The 13966-nt window shown below is 43.2% G+C and overlaps 1 protein-coding gene across 12 annotated transcripts; it reads right to left on the reverse strand.

Moving 5' to 3' along the window:
- Positions 1-1549: 1549 nt before the first annotated feature.
- Positions 1550-13604, reverse strand: gdap2 (ganglioside induced differentiation associated protein 2). 12 transcript variants are annotated; one of them, XM_048979107.1, is made up of 15 exons: positions 13414-13604; positions 12431-12523; positions 11903-12182; positions 10633-10772; positions 10217-10370; positions 8978-9066; positions 7943-8019; positions 7668-7827; positions 7179-7320; positions 7030-7106; positions 6152-6228; positions 5848-5987; positions 5373-5427; positions 4570-4713; positions 1550-3169 (listed from the first exon to the last, which is right to left on the reverse strand). In XM_048979107.1, exons 3-15 carry the CDS (start codon positions 12106-12108, stop codon positions 3128-3130), a joined length of 1503 nt encoding a protein of 500 aa, XP_048835064.1. In that variant the 5' UTR covers positions 12109-12182; positions 12431-12523; positions 13414-13604; the 3' UTR covers positions 1550-3127. The 12 variants fall into 12 exon arrangements, with proteins under 12 accessions (XP_048835064.1, XP_048835062.1, XP_048835063.1 ...); XM_048979105.1 differs by having other exon boundaries at positions 7179-7323; XM_048979106.1 differs by lacking the exon at positions 12431-12523 and having other exon boundaries at positions 7179-7323.
- Between the last annotated feature and the right edge of the window lie 362 nt (positions 13605-13966).

The raw sequence follows: 13966 nt of genomic DNA on the forward strand, positions 1-13966 counted from the left end.
ATGCCACATCCACAATCCAAAACCACGGTAAGGTGAACTGGAGTTATTCCCAGTCTGACACCCTTTGCTTGTGGGATAGGCTCTGGATCCCTGTAACCCTGTAGAGGACAAGCTTGTCATGACCCGGCTCGTCGGCTCCTCATGTGTGCCACACCCCCTCATTACCCACGTGTGCTTCCCTGATCGTCTCCAGCTTTGTCCATTTACTTTGATCAGTCCTGTCTTATTTAAGTCCTGGTCTCCCCTGTCTCCCTTGTCTGTCATTGATGTTACGTGAAGTTTGTCTGCGTGAGATGTTTCCCAGTCCGCGCTACCGTAATAAACCCCGTAATTCGCCGTTTTCCGCCTGTCTGCCTGCTCTCTGCCCGCTTTCTGCCCGTCTGCCTGCCCGAGCGATCACCCGCTCCCCAGCGTTCCCGGGCGATCGTGACAAAGCTGGCATGGAAAATGAACGAAGATTGTAATAAGAACATAAGAACATAAGAACTATACAAACGAGAGGAGGCCATTCGGCCCATCAAGTCAGTTCATAACATACAAACACAGCATGATATTTATTGATACAAAAATTTTCTGACCATTTACACACCTGAAATGTTTCCTTTAATATTAGGGCTCGTGATTAAAGCTGAAAAGTTCTGACTGCAAAACACTTGCATGCAAGGTGCGGTTTACCAAGGAAACGGATGACTTTCTCTAAGAGTTACTCTAACCTGTTTTAATTATTACAGATTTCTAAAACTGTTTTTGGCCCCAGTCTCATATCAAGACAGCCATGATTTTTGAGCTCAGGTCTTTTTTTCCCCCAGTTCCTACAGAATTCGTTGGGTTAATTTTTTGGTTATGGGTCTGGCAGAGTTTGATATAGTGTGGAAGATTAATTTTACCTGTAAAATGTCTCAGCTGAGTAACTCCTGTATGTGAACTGCCTGTCATGGCATAGTAATTTAGCTGTTTTTATATTATAAGAATTTAAAAGATAGCCTTTGCATAAACTCCATCTTTGAGACTGTGATTTGTCTCTTCATTTCTCATTTCATTAACTCTAGCAAGTTATATATCAAGGATTAACAGTCTGATGGTGCAGTTAAACCAATTAAATTCTTTATCAATATGTGACTCCTGATAGATGAGTGCAGTCCTGGGATTAAGAACAACTTTCAGACAACTTGTACTTCACAACAGGCTGCCATAAAGCGTATTATTTTAAAAATTTAGTTCCTAATGATGAAGGCACGCGATTCTCCAGCTCAAGGTACAGTAAAATATCGTATTTAGTTCATTATTACTGTATATTGTATTGTTATGTTCTGTGTTATTTTTCCGACTTACCTACACATTTGAGTTAAAGACAGACTTAGGGAAAAGATCTCATTCGTAACCTTGGGACGCCTTGTATTCATTTCTGGGTGGATCATCCACACAGGTACTGGTATTGTAACACCATATGCTCTGTGCTAAATATATATAAATAATAAGCATATGTTTTGGTCCTTTTAAGGAATTCCTTCCATTCCTGACACTGTAAACACTCCGTGTTTGGTCAGGGCACACTTCAAGCACGACGCCTTTGTTTATTGAACACTTAATCCACTTCAACAATCAAGTTGACAAGTACAGTACCTATGAGAAGAGAATTAAAAAGCAACAGCCTGATGCCTCAGAACCAGCTTGCATATTACAGAAAAACATGTGAAGCCTCAAGAATCCACTTCAAAGCTTGTACTCTATGAAAATATCTGAATATTTAGAATTCAATTTTACTATTGTCATAAAAATGTATGTTGTATGCCAATACTTCAAATGTAATCATTTATCTTTACATACATATATACACATACAGACGTTATATATTTACACACACACACACACACACACACACACGCACACCTAATGCCTCAGAAAATACCAAAATTCCTTAACTTACTGGCATATTTTGAATTGTTATATTTTAATTGTCCAATCCTTTGGTTCTGCTTCTCAAACTATAAATATATTCTCTTCATAACAGGGAGATTTCATTTCCAAATTGGCATTATTAGTAGCTGGTCTGGAAACAGCATTACTTATATAAAGAGTTTCCTCTGAAGTGGAACAGGGACATGAATATCGACAGACTCCTCTAAGGAATCCCCCAGGTACCAGGAAAAGCATACTTCACTTGCAGTGATTGCGACTTCATGTTAAATGGCTATTGCCATGTTTATTCTTAACACAAAAAAACACTAGTAAGCTGATCACCTCAAATTTAAATCTTATATAAACAAAAATAAGACTGTATACAATCCAAGTTAATTTCAGAGAAAAAAAAAACTATAAAAAATTTAACTGGGAGAAAAAGGGGGAAAAAAATCACCTGCAGGCTTCCTAAGTAGCATTTAATCACTCGGAACTTAGAACAGAGACCAACACCGTCTCATTTTACAACAGACTGGCTTTGAACAAAGGGGTGTTGTTTTTGGAATTGGGGGGCAAACATTTCACAACCAATCCCAGTGTGGTGGCATCATGGGTGAGGAAATTACAGCAATTTGGTTGAAATTATATGAATAAATAACTCACAGCCTTTCCACTTAGAAACTTATACAGACATGCCCAAATAACAAAGGCTGAGATGTGTGTGTGTGTGTGTGTGTGAGAGTGTGTGTGAGAGAGAGAGAGAGAGAGAGAGAGAGCTTAGCAGGATACCAATCCAGTCCAAAGCTGCAATACATCATACCCAAAATGCAGTGAAATGATCTTTCAGCCACAGGTCCACAGCACTGACCCTCCTGTTCAGGGACATCAGTTAACGACTGGAGAACAAGAGAAGATCACAGTGCCAACAGTTTAGAATGGATACAGTAGGGATATTCAGGGACAAAAAAAAAACAAAACATTGGTGTCAAATTTCATCTGTTTGTGCAATTTGAGAGATTATCTGGAACAAAAACCAATAAGAAGATTCCAAGAGACATCAGGAGCAAAAAGGGCTTTGGCACAAAGCGGGGGTCTGCAGATCTGATGCACCAGTACTGAGAGTCAAGCCACACCCGGGGGCTGGGTTTCCATCATGAGGTACACACAGCATCTGGCAGAAATACTCCCCAGGTCCTTCACAGCAGGTATGAGAGCAGAGAAGTGCAGCTCACAGTCCAGAGGGTTCGGAGGCTCGGTACGGCCCATTCACCTGAAACAGATGAAATATCCAGTTATCCACAACACACCTGACTATACAATGCCACTCTGCATAGTCATGATGCATCATATCCCTCACAGCTGGGCTGTACCAACATGCCGGAATTACTCACCAGTTAAGTGGCTACTTCTGAAAAACATAGAAGCTCATAATAATAGCTTTCATTATATTAAATTGCACTTCTTTAATTTTCCAAAATTGCCAATAAATACTTGTTAAGCTAATATAAACAAGAAAAGCTTTTATTTTAGGTAATTACCTAAATAGGCACGCCAACTCACACACGCCTACTCTCCCTGGCCAAAATAAACTTGCAGTGTTGCATGAACTTAAAGGAAAAATCCACACCGGAACTTTTCCTTTTCCCATGATCCAATGGGACAGTCTTTTCTTTGCCCCCCTCTTTGTGGAGCATGACCCATGGAGACATAAACCAAGCAGAAAATTATGCTGAGGCAAGGCCATGTTTTCCCCAGCACAAGGTCGAGACAAAGCTGTACTGGTGCAGTCCGAGAACATGTTGTGTATTAGTCCAAATTACACATGCAGACACAGACCTGGTCCCGTAGGCCTACAGATGACCTAAGCACAGTGCTTTAGCGGTTTGAGGCCCTGCAAATCAGCTGAGAGGCTTAAGCAATCAGTAGCACAAAGCCCCGGAGTAGCACTTCACCTCTACGGAGACTTCCTGCTGCACAATGCTATAGGTACACGAAGGGGGCGGAGACCTCAAAAAATAGGCTCTCCGTGTGAAGTGAAACATGGCGAACAGCATCAGGAGTACCGTACAGATGGGCTGCACTGATAAACCAGAGGGATGCCAAGGTAGAGTTACATTTCCAGATTTAAGTGTCATCTTCCCTTCTCTTAATTAGCCAGTGAGATCTATCTCTATACACAATGCCATTCTTAGTCAACAAATAACATAAGGAAAACATCTGACTGGAATGGATTCTGTTGGCCTAAAAGCCTTGGTGTGCTTGTATAATCTGCGCAACTTAAAAAGAACAGTTTCTAACAAAGGTATCAACCCAAGTTAGACGTACATGTTACCACATCCAATGTGGTGGCATGTAACCTTGATATTGCCATAAACAGTGTATTTTGTGACACCACGAAAAAAAACAAGGCCGTAATGTGAAACGACAGACGTTTTTATTTCATCATCTCATATATATCGTCATATCGCACAGCCCTAAAGCAAAGCATGTTTCCTGTTCTCTGACAGCCCCCACTGTCACAGCTTACAGCATGGAGAAGAAGGGGAGAGAAAAGGCAACACAGTAATTCAGAAAAAAACAATTATTACACAAACAAAAAAAAACCAAACAAACACCTGTGACAGGCTGACAATCACTCACCACGGCAAAGTGAGAAATCATTCAACAGACCTGAGCGTCATACTCCAGGACGAAGGGCGGGATGTCAATTTGCTCAGGCAGGATGCAGGTGAAGAGCTGCTGCAGGTTCTCAATGTGGTGGAACTTCTCCTTCAGACCTGGCACGCTGAAGGTAGTGAAGAACCAGGTGGACACCTGGCAGGAGAGAGCAGATAGCAGATGACTGAGACCCTTGGGGAAGGGAATGGCATACCATGTGATTTAAAACAAAAAAATCAAAAAACAAAACAAACTACACAAATGGCTGTTTTTTTCACCAGGGAATAAATATCCAAAATAAAGTCAGTGGATTTGAAAAGACTGAGAACTTTTTCTACCATTGCAAGCCTATTTTCATACTTTAGCAAAAAGTACAGATATAACACCTACATGTTACTAAAGTAAAAACCATCCAGCAAAATGCTACAAGTAAAAAATACCTGGTTTTAGAAGCACTTAAGTAAAAAGTACTACATTCAAATCTGTTGATCTTATAAAAACCAACCTAAAACGTTTTAAGTCACTCAAGGCATGTTTGAATATAGCATTGTAAGTTACAGTGCAGCACAATAAGGAAAACTGAGTTGCATATTTTACTTTTATTCTTTGGTGTGAAAGACAGAAATTAATGGCACTCTCTTCACGGCACATTTTTTAGCACAGGGAAAACCACCAGCAGCAAAGACCACAGTGATTTTAACTACTGCTGATAATGTGGTTGGTCTATAAGAAAGAGATGAAAATGAATGAAAAATTGATACAAATAAAGCTGTTTATTGTGAAACAGGAATTAAGCTGCAGGTGAATCTGCGTACCTTGGAGCGGAATGTGGGGTGCACAAAGTAGAAGGCCTTCAGGTTTCGTTTGAACCTGCAACAAATGTCTTCATTAAACATGTTTTAAAAGGTACAACCAGAACGCCTGTGACACCTCAAGTGCAGGCGATATGCTCCATGAACGGAGCTTAACACTGCAAGCACTGTGCAAACAGCACCAGCACTGAAGGGTGACTCCCACAGACATTTCGGACGTCATAAAGAAGCCAGGTATCTGCCAAGTGACCCCACCTGTCCTGACACCTGACCATCAAGTTGGCTCAAAGGCGATAAACATGGCACCTTGAAAGGACAGTGTATCAGCCAGCTGACTCCTTAATCACTGAAACACGTTTTGGCCACACCCTCACACAGGTCATTCACTGGCAACTGCAGCCATGCAATACTGTACTAGGCTCCTCCCACTACCCCAGCAATCACACCTGCACAGCATCCTGCTGCACCAGTCACTCACTTGATATCCACGATGTCACAGAGTTGCTTGAGGAAGTCAGAGTCTGGGTGGTTGTGCTCGGCAGTGAGTGTATGAAAGTATACCATCACGTAGTCCTTGGCTGTGATGTGGTCCATGACATGGATGAAGTAGAGCAGGGCCTGCCGGGGGGGTTTGGTCATAGCATACTCAGATGGGATCTGAGGTACACTATCAGTATGACTGATGGCATGCATGTGGAACTCAGTGCCGATTGTAACATTATACCAGCAATGCCTTTTTAAAATGTGTGTTTGTGTGTGTGATATATAAATAAATACCATACCTTCTCCATGTCTATCAGTGTCACGGGAATATTCCTGCCCACCACAACCATGACAGTGCGCCCACACAGGTCCACCCCTACAGACACAAAAGCACGTCATCATCAGTACATACCTTACAAAGTGTTCACAAGATACAAGGCATTTCTTTGAGAAAAACCTGTAATTCACGTGCAAATCATTAATACAATTGAAAACCTTAAGCTAGCAAATGAAACACATGAAGGTTTTGAAACCCCAGGCAGTAAGCATGCAATGTGCTGACAGCTTGTAGTGTACTTAAAAGATCACAAACAACATCTCAGCACGAGTTTACAGATTCAGTGGGCAAGTGTGCCCCCTACAGGTCAGCAGAAATGACAGGCCTGTAGAGTGATGGCTGCAGTTCCTCTGTGCAGTGTCTCTGTTTTACCCAATTTTGAAAAAGTGTGTGTGTCAGTGAGAAGGGCGCGGGTGGGGGGGGGGGGGGTGGGTGGGTAAGAGTCCTTACTGCATCTCGTTGCCTAAGAAGAGGGGAGTAGGAATCCTTCCTGCATCTTACTGCCTAAGTATGGGAGGGGGGGGGTAGCAATCCTTCCTGCATCTTACTGCCTAAGTATGGGAGAGGGAGTAGGAATCCTTCCTGCATCTTACTGCCTAAGTATGGGAGAGGGAGTAGGAATCCTTCCTGCATCTTACTGCCTAAGTATGGGAGAGGGAGTAGGAATCCTTCCTGCATCTTACTGCCTAAGTATGGGAGGGGGGGGTAGCAATCCTTCCTGCATCTTACTGCCCAAGTGTGGGAGAGGGGAGTAGGAATCCTTCCTGCATCTTACTGCCCGAGTGTGGGAGAGGGGAGTAGGAATCCTTCCTGCATCTTACTGCCTGGGGGGGTACGCACCAGTCTGGTACAGCGCTTTGAGTGCAGCAATGTCAGACAGGTCCTCAGCTCGGGCCCTGCCCAGCCAGCGATTATAACTGCAGAAACAGGAAGATGGCCGTTACACATACACGGAGGTCAAGGGTCAGGGGTAAAAGGGCGGCTCTTACTTCCTCTGATGCTGCTTTTGGAGTGCGGCCTCAGACATGTGTCCCTGTAGGATGAGGCGCCGGTGTTTGTCAACGTCACCCTCCATGCGGGCAAAGGCGTGGCTGCCCACCGAGCCCAACATGGGATCCAGGGAGTCAGAGTCTTCTGGAGGGGTAAAAGAAACCACAGAGTCCAGTTGTGGCTAGTCCCTGATTACATGTGCAACTGTAAAACTGGGCCGGTAACTCTTGAAAGAAAGCAGCACAGACGGGAAATACTGAAGGCTGCCTCCTGGCAGGAAATCATCTGACTACTGAAGAATAACTTGTCAGGGTCTGGATCTCAGGAAAGATACTCTGGCTACTAAACATGATCTTCTGCTGAAGTGATGGACCACAGTGACACTTAAGTGTAATGAGTGTCAGCGCAAGACTGATAAGAGGTAAGATGTCTTTGGGAACAACAGCAATGTAACCCCGGGGTGAGCAGAGCCATCTGGTCAATCTCACCTTCCAAGCTGCCTGGCTTCTCAGAGATGCGGATCCTCCTCTCCGGAACCACAGGCTCTCCCTCTGCATTCCCAATGTCTGCTGGGATGAGGGGCAGGCTGGACTGTTCCTCCGCTTCTGAGCGCGGGAAGTAAAGTGGCAGCAGCTTCCTGTAAATTAGCTATGAGGGGCACACAGAGAGCCAGCCTTGTGGGGTTGACATGGCAACAAGGGAAAAAAGGTAAACAAGAATATAGTGGATGCGTAATGGAAGCGAGGGTCACTGACGACCTAACCTCTTCGACTGGCGTCACCACAAACACCACCGTCTCCAGGTACTCTCCATGGTTCTCCAGAAACCTACGGACTGTCCCTGTAGCATGGAGAACAGGGCGGCTATATCAGATCATCACAAAATCAATTATAGCTCAATTATCTTCATTTAAAATCCAAAATCTACATACGACCTCTACTGCTGCCCTGAACTTTAGTCAGAAGTGCCTTCAAACGTCAAAACAAAAAAGTTCATGGAGCAAGAGAAGAATAATAGTCAGGGGCTAGGGCTGCTATAATAGTTAGCATGAGGACATTTTGTGGCACATTGTTTCGTTTGCAGGCTGTGTAATTAACTTTATGGTTAAACTAGTTTTGGCATATTTCCAAGTCCCTGTTCTTGTGCACTTACTAGAAAAAGCTCTGATCACAAATTACTACAATAAATTCTATTCTAAAGTATTTCAGATTGCCTTTCTTCCTCAACAGTCTGTTTATAATGCTTAGTTAGCCTAGATCAGAGGTTCCCAAAGTTCTTGGTCAAAGGTCTGCATCAGATTTTTGTTTAAGATCAAAGGTCTGGAACAGTTTTCAATAACAAAACAGCATTTCATTGAACATTAAGGAAATAACAATAGACTTCAATATAGACATCAATATATAAGAAAAATGGGAATTGTTTAGAAATTTTTAATGTCTGATGATTGTTTTGACTGTCCTTCATTTGGGGGGGGGGGGGGAAGAGTGCGGGATTGGTGGTTCTACATTGTACTATTGTACTCCAAGCATGTTAAGCCTTTTTAATGTTAACCACATTGATCCATGAAGTACATGGGATGGGTGTGGATTCATTTGCAGTTCCGTCTGCATGCGGACTTTGAGATGCCCTGTCCTAGATAGTGGCTAACTAGTAAACTTAGTGAGTGGCTTAGTAACGTAGTGGGTGCATATCCAAAATGCAGCTAAGAATGTGAGCCGCGTGCCCAGACGAAGGGCTGAGGTGTCCTAAGCGCTGCCTGAGGTGCCAGTGAGCAGGCCCTCCTCCAGCTGGTACTCACGGAGGGCGATGTGCGTGGCGTCCTCTAGCGGGTATGCCCTCTTTGCCGTGCTAATGACACACAGGGCCACAGATTCCATACACTGCTCCCTTGGAAAGAGAAAAAGCGCCGTCTGTTATAATTATTATTACTACATTCAGTTCCATCTCGTGTTTTTCAACAGTGTTTGAGATGAGACGTAATATCCCAAGTTTATAATGGCAAACGATTCAGCCTATTCATTCTTCAAACAGCCAGTATTAAATCATTTTAAATACTGATTCATTTAAAGATTTTCATTACTAGATATATCAAAGGACCATATGTTAAAATCCTGGTCACAGGAAACAGTAGGATATATGAGGACTAACTTCACCTGGGCATTGGTCATAAAAAAAAAACAAAAAAACAAACACATTTTTATTCCTCATTTATATTCTGCATATCATAGTGCTCTTGCTCTTTTGGCTTGTCTGCTGCCATAATGCAAAATAGGAATCTGCTGCATATAAATGTTGCATCGTAATTTGCTTATACATACTGCATGACATTCCTGTAACAGCCATACAGGGAGCTCTCAGCTGCTGTCCTGTACCTGGTTTTGTATGCGCCATGTGACTTACTTGGTGAGCTGCAGGACGTTCCTGTAACAGCCGTACAGGGAGCTCTCAGCTGCTGTCCTGTACCTGGTTTTGTATGTGCCATGTGACTTACTTGGTGAGCTGCAGGACGTTCCTGTAACAGCCGTACAGGGAGCTCTCAGCTGCTGTCCTGTACCTGGTTTTGTATGTGCCATGTGACTTACTTGGTGAGCTGCAGGACGTTCCTGTAACAGCCGTACAGGGAGCTCTCAGCTGCTGTCCTGTACCTGGTTTTGTATGTGCCATGTGACTTACTTGGTGAGCTGCAGGACATTCCTGTAACAGCCGTACAGGGAGCTCTCAGCTGCTGTCCTGTACCTGGTTTTGTATGTGCCATGTGACTTACTTGGTGAGCTGCAGGACATTCCTGTAACATCCATACAGGGAGCTCTCAGCTGCTGTCCTGTACCTGGTTTTGTATGTGCCATGTGACTTACTTGGTGAGCTGCAGGACATTCCTGTAACAGCCATACAGGGAGCTCTCAGCTGCTGTCCTGTACCTGGTTTTGTATGTGCCATGTGACTTACTTGGTGAGCTGCAGGACATTCCTGTAACAGCCGTACAGGGAGCTCTCAGCTGCTGTCCTGTACCTGGTTTTGTATGTGCCATGTGACTTACTTGGTGAGCTGCAGGACATTCCTGTAACAGCCATACAGGGAGCTCTCAGCTGCTGTCCTGTACTTGGCTTTATACTTTGGCCCCACGGTGTGGATGATAAATCTCGCTGCTAAGTTGAAGCCTTTTGTCATCTTGGCCTCACCAGTGCGGCAACCTGAGGCAGAGTAGTTAGTGGTGGGTGTGAGAAACATTAGTGTTATTCCAACCAATAACAGGAAAGGAACAATACAAAGCAACATTCTCCAAATAAGACATGTGCTCCCCTATGTTACATCAAACACAAACATAGCATGCAAGAAAAACAGTCCCATAACTGTTCAACCATCCCGGACAGCAACACCAAGTAGCAAACAATGTTGAAAGAGAAGCGTGTGAATGTGGACGATGGGGCTACAGCTTGAGAATAGGCTGCTGACCCTTCAGTTTAAGCAGCTCCTCCCTCAGCTCTGGCCCTGCATGCCTGTGGATGCTCTCCGACACGGGGTTCTTGTCTGACAAAGTCTCGTTACTCGTGTTGATGATGGCCGTGCAGTTCATTAGGGCCACGTCGCCATTGCTGGGAAGAAGACAGAGAGCAAGAAATTAAAACCACATGAGCAGCTCCTGAAACACAGACAGGCAACCCTCCTGGGCCGAGTACAGCTGATGAAAGGGGAAGAGGTGAAAAAGTGGAAACTGGAAATCAGAAACAGAACAGCCTGCAGTGAGGGCTTATCAGCTGTAGCAGCATACGGCAAGCTGAAAACGCACAGTGCATCACTGTGGCCTCACAATGCTGTGTGAGCATGGAGTGTTCATCTTCTCCCCATGTCCATGCGGGCTTCCTTTCCATTTTCAGGTTTCCTCCTACAGTTCCACAAACTTGCAGTTTGTGCCCATTTCCAAGTTCCCTGTGGTATGTAATCAAGTGTGCCCAGTGACAGATTGGCATTGGGTCCAGCATATACACTGGATGATGGCCTGTGCTTCCTGGCATATGCTCCAGGTCCACCTCAATCCCATGCTGGGAAAGCAAGGGATATATAAAGAATTGAAATGCAGATAGTCAAACTCAAGTTAATTATTTATAAGGGACACCAAGTTAAGTCAACCAAAGTGTAGGACGCTAAGACAGCAATTAACATGAGCTGCAGTTACAAGGCAATCTGATAGAGTCTTTGGTTCATTCGGCATGCAATAGCTTCAGGGCATGTCATTGCCTGTGATACGGACAAGTCAACAGTGTCTTTTGGAAAGAATACTGCACAGAGAAGTGGTGGGAAAAGATTCTGCAACCAAAATCAGGCGGTAACTTTTTATTTTGACAGTTCTCATTCTACCATGCTGGGGGGTGCATGAAATGTATTTCATTATAATCTCTACAGTATGAAACCATCTAAACTTAATACTGGACTTCTTTCCTACAAAATGACACCAGTTATACTTTTGGACAAAGCTCAGCATTCAACCTAATCTGAAAGTTGTGACTGAAAGTGTTGCATACAAATAATGCATGATACTGTCTAGGTTATAAGTCCTAATACCGTCTCACTTCAGTGTACACGACAAAGCTTGGGAAAGGATTTATGCCAGTGTGTGCATGCATATGTGTGTAAGATAGAACTGCGTGGAAACTAAGCAACCCAGGAAAAAAATGATGAGTAAAAACTCTCCGGGAGGAGCAAGGAAGCAGCAGAGGAGACTCACAACAGAATGATCTTCCTGTTGATGTCTTCACGAAAAGGAAAGGGTGACGAAAAGGCCCCTTGCCAGTTGACGAGGCTGTCTTTGCGGGTGCCTGTTTTGCCACTAGGGGGCCCATCCACCTCAGCCCCATCCTGATGTTGTGACTGGTCCCACCGGTGCAGCGTCTGGACATCCACGAACTGTGAGCGGGCACCCAAGGGATCCATCGCATGCAGTCAAATGAGAACTCAATGTTCTGACCACGATCACTTCATGAAATCCTCCCAAGGCTCGTTGAATGCTATGGGAGACACATTGAGCATGCCATCTGCAGAGTGTCTCACATCCCATGTGCAAAGAGGAATGTGCCACATAAAAATGCTTCACAACATAAAGGCATGAAAAGCACAAAAATCACCAACATCTCAGCAATTCAAATGTTAATTGTAAATCCTCCAGCTCATACATATACATTACTCAGAAGCAATTCTTATTATGGTTCATAATGCGGTGTTTTTTTTTTTACTGGGAAAATGCACTTTGCAATACCTTGCTCAAGGGTACAAGAACAGGGCGCCTCTCGTGACCTGAGCCTTCAGTCGGTGTCAGATTGAGTGCCCAGTTTCCTCAGTTACCCTCAACCTGCCGTCACAGAAGCACACTTAATCTCCATCGGTTTAACTAGTTTGTTTATAATGGCAACGAGGCATAAGAAGTACACGCGTATAATTCAATGCTACGCCTAAACACGACGTCGCGCTTTTCCCGAGAGCGATGAAAGCTAGTCTTGTGATACGGCGTGACGAAACAGTCAAGTTCAGTTTCCGTGCACTTCATGTTTAAGAGGAAAAACACCTTAAATACGAGCCTCGTGGTGCACAATAAGTCCCTGATTCTGTTCGTGGGCGAAGTGGCCATTGTACACAAAGGGAAAACTTTTGATCTTTGAATCAAATAACACGGAATAGGACAACAGCGAATTTAATGTGGGCTGTAATATTGTGTACGTGTAATTGCAAGACATCACGAAATACAGACTGATTCACTCTAGATTTAGTCTGCAGCAGTGAAACACAATTTTATGGTTGAAATAAATTTTAACAGTCTTTAGTACTTTTGTCTGTCATCTTCATCTATACTATTCCTACTGCTTATAACTGAAAAGCAGGCATATCACGAAAACGTGTCAATGCTAGAAAAGCAGGTAACTGAGAAACATCATGGAACTGCAAGCATATTGCCTGCACATCTATAAGATGAACTCACAGCACCACGAGCTCCATCAAAGACAAAACCTCCGATATAAACCGAATGTTTCTTTGCGAACTAGACATATCAACAGAAATCGCTCGTCGGATGATAGTTAAACTAGCAATACCAGATAAACTAACAAGTAACTAACGGTTATCTTCATTTAATACGAAGAAAATAACGTTCAACAAATAGTGGGCTCTCGCAGTCCTGTCAAGCGTCCCAATATTTCGTCCTCAAATATGTGTAAAGATCGATAATCCGACAAGAAAACAAAATACCATTTAAAATCCCCTGACGGCTTGGTTGTACTGTTGAAATAAAGTCATTTGTTTTTCTTCATGGCGGCTTTTCAACTTGCTATACTGTTTCCCTTTTTTCAACCCACCACCATAAAACATGATTTTGCTGAACCGATTTCATCACATTATGTTAACATTTACTACGGCTGTATGTCAGCTGATTCGCAACAAAACCATCACTTCCGGAAGAAGAATTATTAGGGATTGTCATTGTAGTTCCAACAGATGTCAGACGAAAGTCATATGTATTTGTGGGTATATTAACTCAATTCTGGAATACCACTCTATTCTGGAATAGGAAAACTGTAGAAAATATAAATAACTAAAATAATATTATATCTTTCAATAATCTAAAAAATATCTTTGTCTTAAACATTGTACGCTTTTGTATATGATGTATACTTACAGACTGTCTTTTAAAAGCTGTAGTTTCAGACAAAAGTAGCTGATAACAGTGAACGCTTGAAATTTTAATGAAATCTTTTTTTCTATTCAATGTGTTTGGTGTACAGAGTATATTAAACGCTAATTT

The sequence above is a fragment of the Brienomyrus brachyistius genome, chromosome 16 (genome assembly GCF_023856365.1).
Source record: "Brienomyrus brachyistius isolate T26 chromosome 16, BBRACH_0.4, whole genome shotgun sequence".
Taxonomy (NCBI): domain Eukaryota; kingdom Metazoa; phylum Chordata; class Actinopteri; order Osteoglossiformes; family Mormyridae; genus Brienomyrus; species Brienomyrus brachyistius.